Consider the following 16,273-nt stretch of genomic DNA (forward strand, 5'->3'; position numbering starts at 1 on the left):
CTCATGGATTGGCAGGATTAATATAGTAAAAATGGCCATTTTACCAAAAGCAATCTACAGATTCAATGCAATCCCCATCAAAATACCAATCCAATTCTTCAAAGAGTTAGACAGAACAATTTGCAAATTCATCTGGAATAACAAAAAACCCAGGATAGCTAAAACTATTCTCAACAATAAAAGGACTTCAGGGGGAATCACTATCCCTGAACTCAAGCAATATTACAGAGCAATAGTGATAAAAACTGCATGGTATTGGTACAGAGACAGACAGATAGACCAATGGAACAGAATTGAAGACCCAGAAATGAACCCACACACCTATGGGCACCTGATTTTTGACAAAGGAGCCAAAACCATTCAATGGAAAAAAAAGATAGCATTTTCAGCAAATGGTGCTGTTCCAACTGGAGGTCAACATGTAGAAGAATGCAAATCGATCCATGTTTATCACCCTGTACAAAGCTTAAGTCCAAGTGGATCAAGGACCACCACATCAAACCAGATACACTCAAACTAATAGAAGAAAAACTAGGGAAGCATCTGGAACACATGGGCACTGGAAAAAATTTGCTGAACAAAACACCAATGGCTTATGCTCTAAGATCAAGAATCGACAAATGGGATCTCATAAAACTGCAAAGCTTCTGTAAGGCAAAGGACACTGTGGTTAGGACAAAACGGCAACCAACAGATTGGGAAAAGATCTTTACCAATCCTACAACAGATAGAGGCCTTATATCCAAAATATACAAAGAACTCAAGAAGTTAGACCACAGGGAGACAAATAACCTTATTAAAAAATGGGGTTCAGATCTAAACAAAGAATTCACAGCTGAGGAATGCCGAATGGCTGAGAAACACCTAAAGAAATGTTCAACATCTTTAGTCATAAAGGAAATGCAAATCAAAACAACCCTGAGATTTCACCTCACACCAGTGAGAATGGCTAAGATCAAAAACTCAGGTGACAACAAATGCTGGCGAGGATGTTCAGAAAGAGGAACACTCCTCCATTGTTGGTGGGATTGTAGACTGGTACAACCATTCTGGAAATCAGTCTGGAGGTTCCTCAGAAATTTGGACATTGAACTACCTGAGGATCCAGCTATACCTCTCTTGGGCATATACCCACAAGATGCCCCAACATATAAAAAAGACACGTGCTCCACTATGTTCATAGCAGCCTTATTTATAATAGCCAGAAGCTGGAAAGAACCCAGAGGCCCTTCAACAGAGGAATGGATATAGAAAATGTGGTACATTTACACAGTGGAATATTACTCAGCTATCAAAAACAATGCCTTTATGAAATTCATAGACAAATGGTTTGAACTGGAAAATATCATCCTGAGTGAGGTAACCCAATCACAGAAAAACACACATGGTATGCACTCATTGATAAGTGGCTATTAGCCCAAATGCTTGAATTACCCTAGATGTATAGAACAAATGAAACTCTTGGCAGGGAATAGGGAGGCAAAGATTAAAACAGAGACAGAAGGAACACCCATTCAGAGCCTGCCCCACATGTGGCCCATACATATACAGCCACCCAATTAGACAAGATGGATGAAGCAAAGACGTGCAGGCCGACAGGAACCGGATGTAGATCTCTCCTGAGAGACACAGCCAGAATACAGCAAAATACAGAGGCGAATGCCAGCAGCAAACCACTGAACTGAGAATAGGTCGCCCGTTGAAGGAATCAGAGAAAGAACTGGAAGAGCTTGAAGGGGCTTGAGACCCTTTATGAACAACAATGCCAAGCAACTAGAGCTTCCAGGGACTAAGCCACTACCTAAAGACTATACATGGACTGACCCTGGACTCTGACCTCATAGGTAGCATTGAATATCCTAGTAAGATCACCAGTGGAAGGGGAAGTCCTTGGTCCTGCTAAGACTCAACCCCCAGTGAACGTGGTTGTTGGGGGGAGGGCGGCAATGGGGGGAGGGTGAGGAGGGGAACACCCATAAAGAAGGGGAGGGGGGAGGGATTAGGGGGATGTTTGCCCGGAAACCGGGAAAGGGAATAACATTCGAAATGTAAATAAGAATTACTCAAGTTAATAAAAAAAAAAAGCAAATACACTCAAGAGGAGTCTTCGGCAGGGAATAATCAAACTCAGAGCTGAAATTAACCAAGTAGATACAAAAAGAACTATAGAAAGAATCAACAAAAGCAGGAGCTGGTTCTTTGAGAAAATCAACAAGATAGATAAACCCTTAGCCAGACTAACCAGAGAGCACAGAAACACTATACAAATTAACAAAATCTAAAATGAAAAGGGAGAGATAACAGAGAAACTGAGGAAATTCAAAAATTATATCCTACTGCAAAAGCCTGTACTAAACAAAACTGGAAAATCTGGATGGAATGAACAGATTCCTAGACAGATAGCAGGTGCCAAAGCTAAATCAGGAGCAGATAACCCATCTAAACAGTCCCATAACCCCTAAGGAAATAGAAGCAGTCATTAAAAGTCTCCCAACCAAAATAAGCCCAGGACCAGATGGGTTTAGTACAGAAATCTATCAGACCTGCAAAGAAGACCAATACTCTCCAAACTATTCCACAAAACAGAAACAGAAGAAACACTACCCAATTCATTCTTTGAAGCCACAATTACACTTATATCCAAACCACACAAAGACTCTACAAAGAAAGAAACTTTAGACCAATTTCCTTTATGAATATCAATACAGAAATAATAAAATTTTCAAAAGCCAAATCCAAGAACATATCAAAACAATCATTTACCATGATCAAGTAGGCTTCATCCCAGGGATGCAGGGATGGTTCAATATATGGAAATCCATCAGGGTAATCCACTATATAAATAAACTGAAAGAAAAAGCCACATGATCATCTCATTAGATGCTGAGAAAGCATTTGACAAAATTAAACACCCCTTCATGATAAAAGTCTTGGAAAGATCAGGAATTCCAGGCCCATATCTAAACATAGTAAAAGCCATATACAGCAAACCAGTCGCAAACATTAAACTAAATGGAGAGAAACTTGAAACAATCCCACTAAAATCAGGGACTAGACAAGGTTGCCCACTCTCTCCCTACCTATTCAATATTGTACTTGAAGTCCTAGCCAGAGCAATCAGACAACAAAAAAAGAGGTCATAGAAAGAACAACACTATCAATGAGCCAGATCCCCAGAGTCCCCAGGGACTAAACCACCAAAGAGTACATACACATGGAAGGGCCCGTGGCTTCAGCCACATATGTAGCAGAGAATAGCATTGTCTGGCCTCAATAGGAGGAGAAGCCTTTGGTCATGTGAAGGTTCTTTTTCCCTGTTTAAGGGAATGCTAGGGTGCTAGGGTGTTGAGGTGGATGGGTTGGAAGGGGAGCATCCTCCTAGAAGCAGAGGGAGGGAACATTAGAGAGGGGGCAACCGGAGAAGGGGATAACATTTGAAATGTAAATACATAAAATATCCAATAAAAAAATCAAAGTGGTCCTTCCATCATTAATATACTTAGAGTCTAGTAGAGAGAAAAAAGCAAAATCATACTACAATATGAGTCATAAAATTATGTGGAAATTATATATTTCTTTATAAAGAAGAAATATAAAATTATGTGGCTAAAAATAATAAACTTTCTAAAAGTCTGGGAAAGTGTCATATCAGTCGTTAACATTCTCATTGATCCAGAAGAAAAATGAGAAGGAACTGAGTTGGAGTAGATTTGGGTAAGACTTGAATAAGTCATGAGAAACCAGTATGGGTAACTGACTTACCACTTCTGGTTTCCCAAGTCCAGAGTCAAGCAGAATGGATTGAAGAAGAAAGGGCCGCAGTCCATTCTGGAACATGCTCACTTTACTGCAGCACACCAGTGAGGCTCTGCCCTGCCCTGGAGTCTTCCTAGACTGCCAACTTCCTTTACATCGCTAAGCCCCAACAACCTAACCTTTTAAGTTAACAAATACCACTGTGTGATTTTATTATAATATCAGCTGCTGGTAACCACCATTACACTCTGTTTCTTTGAGATAAGTGATTTGGATTCCATATGAGTGAGATTACGCAGTATCTGCCTTTCTGTCTGTCTTACCTTCCAGCATGCCTCCTCCAGCCTGAGCAGCATGTAGATATTTAAAGTTGCTGAGTTCTTTTAAACTTCTTCAGCCCCAGACTGAAATGCCTTTATTTTGTCTTGCTTTTTTCTGGACTTTGGTTTTTTTCTAGATTCACTCAGATGGGATGTCTGTGAAAAAGGCTTTCTAACACCACCCCACCAGGCAAGGTTAATGTGGCCACTGACAGACTCATACTTGACTATAGTGTTTTTCAGGAATGGCACCTCCTGTGATTTCTAAGCACACAGCAGGTAACACCTCTGTATCCATTGTGACGGGGAGGAGGACATCATCAAGTGTTTGTGGAATGAAAAAAAAAAAGTCATATAAGGACATCTGACAGAAGGTTGGAGATTCAAAAACAATAATAAAATAAAACATACCAAAGACAAATATGAACACTCTATACCTGCCATTGATTCTCCTGCCTCAGCTCTGATGTTCATTTCTCTTGGGCCATAGCTGTTGCCTTGGTTATGTGTATGGAAGTGACTGGGAAGGAAGAGAAAACAAAAACCTAGGTGAAGAACTGGTAAATATTTGGAGACTGAATATTGGGGCCATCAATGGCCCATGTAAAGGGGAACCAGCCAGCACACCTCGTTCATCCCTCTGTCTAAACTTCTAGGCACTGTTCTGTACTACCACCTGGTGGCCACATCTGTAAGTAGCAAGTTCCAACGAAGGCGCTAAGGGAAAGCAGATGATGATCCACCAGTGATCCTCAGTTCAAACTCCACCCAGGAAAACACAGAGGTGTGAGTGTGAGCCTGCACCTTATTCTGATAAGAGCTCCAAAAGCTTACTAGGTTTTTACTTATACCTCTTGTCTATAAACCCTCTGAAGGGGTTGATTCTTTTTTCCCTCAGATGAAATCCTTCTGAAGGATCATCAGAGATAGAAAGCAGACCTGGCTCCCTGTTACTCAAACCTCATTCTCCAATTGAACACTGTACTTATGCAAAACCCAGTTTAACAACCACTCTTGTAAATGAGAGGCTTAGAGAGCCTCTGATCCAGGTAGACCATTGAATGTAATTGACACCTGGGAGAACGTCATGCTGATGTTCACAGATATGTCAGTAGCAATGCTAGGACTGAATGTAAACTGTCCTCTTACCTGTTAATTCCTTTAAAGCCTGCCTTACCTCCCACTACCATTATTTAAAATGAATAAAAGCAATACCATTTCCTATCCTAGTGTAGTTCCCAAATGGAAGTCATTTTACCTACATATTTTTAAACTTCAGGAAAGAACCAGATTTTTCTCAACAAACCATGATTCCTGGTAAAAGATAAAGCCTATAGGTGAAGTTTAAATTAGTTCTTTAAAATGCAAGCACCAATGTCCATGAGCTGACTTAAAAGAGAAAAAACTAAAACTTAGAGAAAATAGCTTCCTATTTTCTCCCACAACTTGCCACTGTCTCAGAGCTTTTGTACTCATGTGTATTTGGTGGTAATTCAAACAGTGAGCAGTATGACCGGTTACTTGTACCTCTGGGGCCCAGGAGTGACCTTGTTCCCTGCTAGGGACAGCCACAGAAGTTCAGGGGTTCACAAAGGTTAACACTGCTAGAACATACACCTGCTAGATACACTAGAGTTGACTTCCTAAAGAATCTTCAGAGTATGATGATTTTAATTACTATTTTGGAGAGGCCTAAAGTAGAAGTCCCAAGATTACACAGTTAATACGTGGTAGGAACTAGGTAGACCTGGGGCTTGCCTGACTCCTCGGTAGTGTTCCTATACCAACGAGCCGCATGCTTTGAACATCCTCTGTCTTCTTCTCACTGTCCTCTTATCTCTTTTAGGAGTGCCAGCTTCTCTCAGGGCACCCGGCAGAAGAGTGATACAGCCGTGCAAAAACTTGCCCAGAGCAATGGACACTGTATCAATGGAGTCAGCAATCAAGTCCATGGTTTCTATAGCCTTCCCAAGCCAAGCCGACACAATACAGAATTCAAAGACAGTACTTATGATCTCCCGAGGAGCCTGGCGTCACATGGCCACACCAAGAGCAGCCTCACAGGGTCTGAGACTGATAACGAGGATGTGTATACCTTCAAGATGCCCAGCAACACCCTGTGTCGGGAGTTTGGAGACCTCCTTGTGGACAATATGGATGTTCCAACCACCCCTCTCTCAGCCTACCAGATCCCTAGAACATTTACACTGGACAAGAATCACAATGCCATGACAGTGGCCACTTCTGGAGACTCAGCCATAGCTCCCCCACCCCGGCCACCCAAGCCAAGTCAAGCAGAAACACCTCGATGGGGCAGCCCTCAGCAAAAACCTCCGATCGGCGAGAATAGCAGATCTGTAGCTGCTACTATCCCCAGGCGCAATACCCTCCCTGCAATGGACAACAGCCGGCTCCACCGAGGTCAGTGTGATCTATAGCTGTGACCAGAGGGCCAGGGAGGTGGTCCAGGCATTCTTAGTGAATTGCTGGCCCTTGGTCACCCCTAGGCCAAGGTAAACTCAAGGGCTACTCAGTTCAGTGATACAAGTTGAAGCATCTCCTGTACAATTTCCATAGCAGTTGACCCTCCGCCTAGCTGTCAACATGACACCCACTATGGCAGAAGTATAACAGACTCTACCTTGGAGATGTTGATGTTTGGGTTTGGAGACTCAAATCATACTATTTTATTTATTTAAAACTAAAACAAAAAATGTAAAAACAAATTTAGAAGATCAGCAAAGTTAAAGAAAATAATACAAAGTGGGATCTTCATGATATTTTCCTGTCATAGAAAACTCTCTAGTTGAAGTCTGAACTTGGACTTGAAGCCACGAAGTTCTATCCTCACTTATCGCAGATGAATTCCAACTCTGCATGCCCTCTCTGTTCAGTGAGCTCTTTAGAGCTTGCAAAGCTTTCTCACCCCCCTGCTGTGATAGCAGCAAAGATGAGCCTCAGGCCTATGGGGCCCCCGGCACCCAGTTTAGAACTCTGCAGTCAGTCAGGCTACCCAAGCAGTCACCCTGTGCTTTGAAACTGTGTAACACATACATACACAACAAATCCCTGCCCTTCAAAGCTCAGTTGCTGGAAAAAGAAAACCAACATACGTAATTAGTATGAATACCATCACCTAAGTATTCCGAGAGGTGAGAGTGAACTGAGTGGGAGATAGAAGAACCCAGGGCTAAAGTGAGGAGGTCCTCTGCAGGTACCCACACTGGAACAGACATGAATATTAGGAGAATTGCCACACTGGTCATCGACAGAACGTCAACATGACATCAGCATGAGAATAAACCCTCTTCCTTCCTTCATCACAGCTTCCTCCTGTGAGACCTATGAATACCCAACACGAGGCAGCGGAGAGAGTGCCAGCTGGTCTGCTGAATCTGTGAGTGAGAATGTTAATTCAAGCGTGAGGCTTGATCAGGGCCCCTTTGGTCAGTCAGGGTAGGGAAGAAGCTACGCCCCATATAACTAAAAGTGTGTCACCCAAAGGATTATGGCATTTCCCTCAGGAACTGCCTACCTGTCCCAGTCCAACGTCCTAGGGAGGGTTTTTTGACAAGTGAAAATAGTACCCTCTCATCTGGTCCTGTGGCAGACTAGAATACAATGCAGCAGACACACTCCAAAGTAGAGGGTTCTTTACGGCAACAGTCCTGCTCTCTAGGTGGAGTAGGAACGTAGCAGAAGTGGTGACAGATGACAGCTTACATGAGGCTCTCAGGCTGTCTCTGGAATGGGTTGACCACAGTTGTCCAAGTTCCAAACAAGCTGATCAGGGCTTAGGTTCAAGCCTACTTGAAAGACAAGTGAAGAAGCCATGTGGGTAGATGTGCTCTGCTATGCAATAAGATGAAAGTTGGGACATGGCTGTAGTTAGGACTGCTACACTACTATATAAGTCTGTGACAGCTTTACCTACAACTTGCTACTGTGTGACTTAGGTACCTAGAATGAGCCCAAGCCCACTGAATGCTGGATAGGGAAATGTAGCTATTAAACCTCACCTTCCAGAGTCCTGGTCAGGGTCTAGATTGACTTATCAGTGGTCAATCCTGAGCTATTCCTACCCTGAAGTGCCTTCTCCCTTAGCCAGGCACCTGGAACCTGAATATCTCTAGGCACAGGACATGGGTTTGAGTATCCACAGAGTTTTGTACTTAAGTCTTACCACAAAGATAAGGCTCCCAAAAGATCGTGAAAAGGTGACTGCTCATTTCTCCTTGATTCCCACTACGCATCCCTATTTGGTCTTCCCAGGGTCTTCCTTGTATCTTTAAAGTGTAGCTAACCAACTGGGACAGCTTGTACACAGTCTCACCTTACTTCTTTTCACTAGTTACAGGTAGATCTTTTACTTTTTTTTAGCCAGGAAAGACTGCCGTGGGTCGATCAAACAGTGCCAGCTCTGATGACAACTACGTGCCCATGAACCCAGGTTCTTCTACCCTGCTGGCCATGGAACGAGCCGGGGACAATTCCCAGAGTGCCTACATACCCATGAGCCCAGGGCCTCATCACTTTGATCCACTTGGGTACCCATCCACAGCCCTTCCTATTCACAGAGGCCCCAGCCGAGGAAGTGAGATCCAGCCACCCCCAGTCAACCGAAACCTCAAACCTGACCGAAAAGGTAAGTCCACTCTTTCCCCCACCTCGTCTCTGGACAGCATTTGCTTAGAGAATGGGTGGATACTGGACTTTGGGGTGTGTGGCTGTGCAGATAATGTAAATTCAGACTTCAGATTTGATTATAGGGAAATCATGCAGAATGCTTCACATAGTCCACTGCAGGTCTGCAGTAGTAGATCCAGGGCCTGTGTGAAGATCAGGAAAAAGTGCTGGAGTCCAAACTGGACTTCTGCTGGCCTTGGCATTAGGTATTGAAAGGGAGGAGTAGGGAATTTGGACAGAGATGGAAGCCATAGGTGTGGCCAACAGGACTCTGACTGTGTGATCTTAAGCCTTACAGGGTCCTGTACCCATTTGCTTTCTTTCACTGTTATTTGTATACCACTGTCCAAAATCAACAGCAGTTGTCACAGTGACCATGTCTACTGTGAATACAATCTGTTTTCATGAGAAGTCACAAACCTGGGGAGAATCTCTACTGTTAGACCCACGAGTCCCATTTGGATTCCGAAAGTCTTGATTACTACAGAGACGGTAGAAAGGACACATACTGTAGAATGTGATGATGGAGACATGGACATAAGTATCTGCAGTTTGATATCTGTGGGAGTCCTGAAACCAAGTCACCTGCATGTCCTTCCTGAGCCACCTGCATGTCCTTCCTGAGCCTCAGATCCCCCATATAAAGCTGATGGCCTTTGTAAATGTGCTGGTGTGTTACATATAGTCTGTGTCTGTGTGGCATAGTCACTGACTCCTGAATTCTGTTCCTGCTTTAGCAAAGCCAACACCCCTTGACCTGAGAAACAACACTGTCATCGATGAGCTCCCCTTCAAGTCACCTGTCACCAAGTCTTGGTCCAGGATCAAGTGAGTGTCTGTAGACAGAAAAGCTTGGGGTCAGAATCAGGTGGCATGATAGCTGGCCTAGGAGTCCAGGACACCAGGACTTGAAGATTATGCTATAGGAGCTTTGTTCAGTTCCTGGTCTTTGCTACAAAACACATATGGCATAAACACTTGAAGACAAGGATAGATGTGTTTGGCTTCATGATTTCAGTCTGTGGTCACTTGGCTCACTTGAGACCTGTGGCAAGGCAGAAACATTATAGTGTGGTGAGCATGGCAGCCAGAAAACAGGATGCACGCCTGTCCTGGCTGCTCCATCTAGCGGCAGCCCATCTGGCTGGTACTCTCCACATTTAGGGTAGGCCTTCCCACATCTGTTGCCGTTATCACATGCCAATTATCTTCCACGCTTTGTTCATCTGTCTCTTGATCTCTTGGGATTGTTTTCCTCCTCTGTGAAGGGGAAATGATTAAAATGTCCCTGTACTAAATCCATCGTATAATGGAAGTCTGAAGCTCAGGTGTGAGGCCAGAGTCTGGGGTGTGAACCATAGCTTCTCACGATTCACTGTCTTGTTTTCTGCCTAACAGCCACACCTTTAACTCCAGTTCCTCCCAGTACTGCCGTCCTATCTCCACACAGAGCATCACCAGCACAGACTCAGGAGACAGTGAGGAGAACTATGTCCCTATGGTGAGTCCTCCACCATTCACCCAACTTCCTCCCATCTCTTCTTCCCAGCTCAGCCCAAAGAAGTCAACCTCCTGCTGCAGACCCTTCCTAGACACAGAATGTCAAACAACAGGAGTTATTAGCCATTAGAAATACACAGCTTTGTTCCCAAGGACATCTGTGTCTAAAAGACCCCAGGTGGCCTGTCTCACTACTCTAATTCAGGGGACATCATGATGGGTGCCCGTGGGGAGGCAGTGTTGGAGAGACACAGGTATAACGCCATGCAGTGTGACGCAGGAGCAGGGGCACACACGGAGCACACGTAATACAGTTCCTCCCTGGGGTCACTGAAAAGGGTACAACTGCCGAAGTGCAGACTCAGGGAACAGATCAATCATTACAATGGGACAGTCACTTCTTAGTCAGACCATGGGCACGTTTCAAATATAAATTGCTCTCTTAAAGCTGAAAACAGAGCCCTAGAACCTCTCACATGGAAAATGGTTGAAGAAATGAGGCCTGTTACCCAGAACAAGGTGACTGTTCAGGTATCTGGAGAGGGCAGAAGGCACGAGCTGCTTGTGTTGTGGCCAGGTGTGGTAGGAAGCTTTACACCCGAAGTGAGGAAGAATGTTGCTTATTGGGGACCTGTAAACGGAGGCTGGGTCTTTAGGAGAGACACTACCTAAGACTTGCCCCAAGTCTCCCGAGGGGTTGGGGGGCACGTACATGGGATTAGCACAGGTTGGTAGTCAGAGAACATCCCTGGCTCCTATCATGAACCAGCTATGCAAGCATTGATAACTCACTGTACTTTCTGAACCTAGTTTTTTAGCCTCTAGTAATTTGAACAGAGATCCATCTCTCAGGACTGCTATGAAGACTTAGATGAGAAAAAAGTCGAGTGCATTGGCTTAGTGCAGGACACAGTAGAGGAGCTCTGGCTACCACAGGTAGTTTTCCAGGTGGTGGTTTCGGTTGTTAAACTCACCCAGTTTTATTCTTTGTCATAGCAAAACCCAGTATCTGCGTCCCCTGTTCCCAGTGGCACTAACAGCCCAGCTCCCAGGAAGAGTACTGGCAGTGTGGATTACCTAGCCCTGGACTTCCAGCCGGGCTCCCCAAGCCCTCACCGCAAGGTACCTGGAGGTTGGGGACAAGGGGATTCATCCCACCAGCCCCTTTCCAGAGATATTTTATACGACCGTTGCCGAGCATCAGTCCACTCATGTCCTTGCCATGGGATATACTCACAGCATTATTCATGATTACAAGGGGTCAGTCAACAGTATAAGACATGGAGATCCTCTCTGCCTTTCCTCTGAGAGACAGAGACAGAGAGAAACTGTCTGAATGAGACCCAGGTCCTGATCTCCATCCACAGCATCCCTTGGAAGGAATTTCAGGGCCTGGGAAAGCCTCACCAAGAACCACTTTCAGCCCAGACAGCAAGGGTGAAGTCTACCTCAACACATTTTCCCTCAGCATATTGGGAGGGCTCTGTAAGGCCTCTGTTTATTGTCATTCAACACATCCCTTTCCCTGGAAGTGTGGCCAAAGGAAAATGGGTGGAGGCATCATTAAAAGCCTGAGCCAGTAGCAGGGCCCAAAATTGGCAGGTTGTCCTAAAAGCTGGAAGTGAGGGTTGGGGATTTAGCTCAGTGGTAGAACACTTGCCTAGCAAGCACAAGGCCCTGGGTTCAGTCCCCAGCTCCAAAGAAAAGAAAAAAGAAAAAGAAAAAAAAAAAAAGCTGGAAGTGAGATGTCAACAGGCTTCCAACAGAAGATTACTTCACTTTGAAACCCACAGTCAACACAGGCAAAGTGATAGCCATATATATGTAACTCAGTCATTTCTTTTGTTCCCTCAGCCATCCACATCATCTGTCACATCGGATGAGAAGGTAGACTATGTCCAAGTGGATAAAGAGAAGACACAGGCCCTGCAGAACACCATGCAGGAGTGGACAGATGTACGGCAGTCCTCAGAACCTTCCAAGGGTGCCAAGCTGTGAAGGGGGCCACCGAGTTCAAGAGCCATGAGGCAGCTGCCCAGACTGCCTCTTCTGTCACCTTCTTCTCCATTTCTTCCTACACCTCCTCTCCCCTGTACCACTTTCAGCCTTCAAAGCACTCAACGTCAGGGACCTGACCCTTTCCCATCAGAGGCAAGGGCCTGGTAGAGACACTTCCTCTGCCACTTGGGTTCCACCTATGACTTCTGTCAAAAGTAGCTGTGCCTCCACCACCTTAGTTAGGAGCTGTTGCCAAAAATGCTTCCTGCTTTGGACCCATTTGTCTGCTGCTTGGACTCTTGGAGGGAGGGCTGAAGCTCTGAGCTAGGCTCATGCCTCATGTCTGCTCACCGCTCTCTACCCTCTACCTCAGGGCTGCTTCTCCATCCCCAGCAGAGGATGATAACCCAGTGAGCCAAGAACCAGCAGACCAAAGTACACATGGGCTTTCATATCCCTGCTATTTTGGCAAGGAAAAGGCAAGGTGCCACAAGAAGAAATAGTTGATACTGGAAGTCGGAAGTTGCCTTGAGGAAGAAATTAGGCCCCAGACATGGGAGTGTAGCTGATAACTTGTTGGGTGGTACCCAATATCAGGCCATAGTGTACCTCTGCTATAGACTGGGAGAGACAAAGTATGAAAGAGAGCAGGAAGGAAAACTGATAATGATAAGCAACCAGGACAGCAAAGAGCAGAAGTCTTTGAGGTGACAAAGCTTGGAGCTAGAGGACTCTGCCACTCTGGGACAGACAGTCCTCTTCCCTGGCCCTGATGAAGAGATGAGACAGAGTGAGGAAGACAGCAGCAGGTTATGTGGGGGGAGAAGGGCAGGAGGATCCTGGGACAGGAGTGTGCTAGGCACAGGGCAGTGCGGAGACACTGCCATGGAAAGAAAGTTTCTAGTAGGTAGGAGGGTGCAGAGATGACTTAGGGACCAGGAGGCAGGCAAGACATGTAGCAAGTGAGGACATGTGTCCAAAGGGCCTGGCGGGGAGCCCAAAGCCACAAGCAGGAGTACAGCAGGGAGCAGAATGAGGAGTCATACTTTGACCAAGGAAATCTAGAGAGTGCATAAGGGTCTGGCCGATGGCTTGTGCCAGACAGAAGCACCTCTGACCTAGTCCTAGTGCCAGGCCAGGTCTTTTCTCTTCTCTGCTGTCCTCAGCTGCAGGGGTGGTAGGAACTAACCCTCTCCTCCAATGGCTTCAGATGTCACCAGGGCAGATGGGATGGGAAGCTGTTGTTGCTAAGGCTTTTAAGATAGGGCAGGGAGATTTCAATGTGTTTGTCTTAAAAGTTGTTGACCAAATTTTCAAGCATTTCAGAGGAAAAACAGGGCAAACCAGGATTTCATTTTGCCCTAGAGAAACAGGTTGTCCTCTAAAAACTAGGACTGTTCAGCAACTAAAGGCACACTTTACCTCTCTCCTCTCGAGTGCCCTGTCGAAGAGTTCCTCGGAGGTGGTCCCTCTTCTCACAGTAGTGATGGTTGCCAAGCCCTGAGCAACAAGGAGACTGAGCCATGGGGAGGGGAAGCCTCAAGGAGAGATCAGAGTGAGTTTTGTGCAGAAAGAGTAGGCAGGGGTGGGTTGTGGAGGAGACAGGGGGTGGGTTGTGGAGGAGACAGGAGGGATGGGGGAAGCCTCAGCTTTGGGAACGGGTGGTCTTTGAAGGTGTGAAGCCAGCCTCAGAAGTGTGCAGTCACCTTGAGTGAAACGGGGCTGGAGATGGTTGCATTGAGCAAGGTTACAAGATACTTGGCTGGCTCTGCCCATCCTCACGATGTCCTTTAAGGCCTTAGTGGGCCTCCCATGTGGCTAAGCTCTTGATTGGTGCTGCTGGAGCTCATAGCAGGTCCATGTGTCGTTGGCCTCAGCAGCCACCCCATAGACACAGAGTGCATTTTCTGAGTTGAGTGTGCCATGTGAATGGAGCTGGCTGCCACTTACCAAGACTCAAGTATTCTAGTTAGTCTCAAGGCCTCTGTCCTGCTCTGGTCCAACCTGTGGAAAGCTGAGCTCTGGCTCACAATTTCCAGATTGCTAGCCATGTCTAATTTACCCACCCACCCTCCAACCCCCAAATAAGAAAAGCCAATTCCATTTAGAAAAAAAAAAATTGGCTTACTCATGAGTCAAAGTTCACCTCCCCTAGTGGCTGAGCTGTCAAGGACTGAGAGCCAAGAACACCTATCATCTCTTAGCACAGCTCCCACAAGTACCTATCCTGGAGGGCCTCTTCCCACTCCACTCTGCAAAGATTAAAGTTTAGTAGGACAGTGAAGAAAGGGGGTGGCATCTCCTTGAGACTTGCCGTTCTGTAAAATGGGATGATCACAGCTGATATTCTGCGGCTGTAAGAACCTGGGTGATCCTTTGAAGGTCTGGGTTACTGGGGTAGAGCACACAAAGTATTAGCTCATTAGCTGCCTCCCTCTCTATCGATTTCACTGATTGCTATATTGACTCTGTGAAAAGAAGCCACATTCTCAGAACAGAAGCACAACCCTTCTGAAGTTAATGGAACGAGGGTTCAGGTCCTGTCTGCCTTTGGGCCCTTTATTTGCCAGTGGCTATAGTCCCAGCCATGGCTCCCTCCCCTCCCTGCAACAGAGCTTTGCAGACTATGAGAGGAAGTAGCTCTTCCTCTCCATCTGGGCCTTTGGCTGTAAAGTGGGGAAGCAGGCTGACCTTAGAGGGCCATTTTACTGGGACTTCCCTTATTTGGGGTCTTAGCAAGGCAGGAACAACCAGACTTGCCAAGGGCGCCTGCTAATAATTTGTGCTGTTGTGGTATCTGGTGGTGTGTGTTCTTGTGTAATCTGTTGGTTATTTGTGTCTTGAAATTTAGAATCATTTCATTCAGGATTGTTACTATTTGTTGGGAAGAAAAATGAAATAGAAGCAGCCTAGTCTTACATCGTGTCTTGTTACCATTTAAGATTGACATTTAATTTTTCAAGTCATTGTTGGTGCCTAATCACTTAAGTTATTAATTTATTCTGTTTTCAAAAAATTGTAACATATTTATCTTGTGAAGTCTGGGGGCGGGGTGGGAAATATGTTCAAGTGAGTCATGTTTCACAGTGGTAACAAATGGTACAGGCCTGGAGCTTGCAGGTCCCTTTTTATTATGGTGTAGAAGCAGGACAATAAAGTCCTTTAGAAATGCAACCCAGAGTAGGCTACTGGAGACTGTCTTTACGGGTGTGGAAACTTACTCTTGTCCCATCCTGGGCAGTCTTAGAACTGATGCTGTCCTACAGATACCTTCTCTGACAAACTCATTTCACAGTCATTTCATGAATAACCCCAGAACTGGTGTGCTCAATTCTGCTCATCTTGATGGGCTGCAATTGGACACTTTTCCAGGCCAGGGGCGGGAATGAACCTTCTTCAGACCAGCATCGGCATCTGCAATGGAGCAGACCTGTAGTCCAGCACTCCAGAAGCTGAAACAGGGACAGGACAATTGGTATCCTTGACAGCTCCAGAGTCTGGCATTTGGACAGAATCGTCTACCCCTGGTCATAGCACCATTTTGACCTTCCAGATGCTTCTGTTCTTAGGAAGATGATCTTGGGTGCAGGCCAGTCCCAGACCCTCCCTCAGTATACAGCCACCCATGTCCCTCTTCAGCTTTAAGATTATGAACTGAAAGAGCTGGATGTTGGGACTAGAGAGAGGGCTCAGCTATTTGGTTCCCAGCACCGACATTGGGTGACTCACAACAGCTTGTAACTCCAGTTCCAGGGAATCTGATGTCCTCTACTGGCCCTCACACATACATGGTACATACACCTAACAGAGATACACATTCATACAATAAAAATAAATTTTTAAAGCTCTAGATGTTGCCTCTGGAGTGCTGGAAAACTGCCTCCCAGCCTGTCCCAGCCCATACCTTGTCTAGGCAATAACAGGCTCTGTCCCTGTTCTCAGAGGGAAAAAAAAAAAGGAAGGTAATTGCTGGTACTGTTTCAAGGCAGTTCAGAATCCTTAGAATCTGAAAA

General features: G+C 45.6%; 1 protein-coding gene across 1 annotated transcript in view; it reads left to right on the top strand.

Moving 5' to 3' along the window:
• Positions 1-16,110, top strand: part of Gab2 (GRB2-associated binding protein 2) — a 198,070-nt gene extending 181,960 nt beyond the window's left edge. The window contains exons 4-10 of the mRNA NM_053417.2: positions 5,923-6,497; positions 7,403-7,473; positions 8,457-8,721; positions 9,500-9,590; positions 10,161-10,263; positions 11,259-11,384; positions 12,117-16,110. Of these exons, the coding sequence (NP_445869.2) occupies positions 5,923-6,497; positions 7,403-7,473; positions 8,457-8,721; positions 9,500-9,590; positions 10,161-10,263; positions 11,259-11,384; positions 12,117-12,260 (1,375 nt within the window). The 3' untranslated portion in view covers positions 12,261-16,110. The remainder of the gene's footprint in view (positions 1-5,922; positions 6,498-7,402; positions 7,474-8,456; positions 8,722-9,499; positions 9,591-10,160; positions 10,264-11,258; positions 11,385-12,116) is intronic.
• Positions 16,111-16,273: the final 163 nt, after the last annotated feature.

Source organism: Rattus norvegicus, chromosome 1 (genome assembly GCF_021556685.1).
Source record: "Rattus norvegicus strain SHRSP/BbbUtx chromosome 1, alternate assembly SHRSP_T2T, whole genome shotgun sequence".
Classification (NCBI taxonomy): domain Eukaryota; kingdom Metazoa; phylum Chordata; class Mammalia; order Rodentia; family Muridae; genus Rattus; species Rattus norvegicus.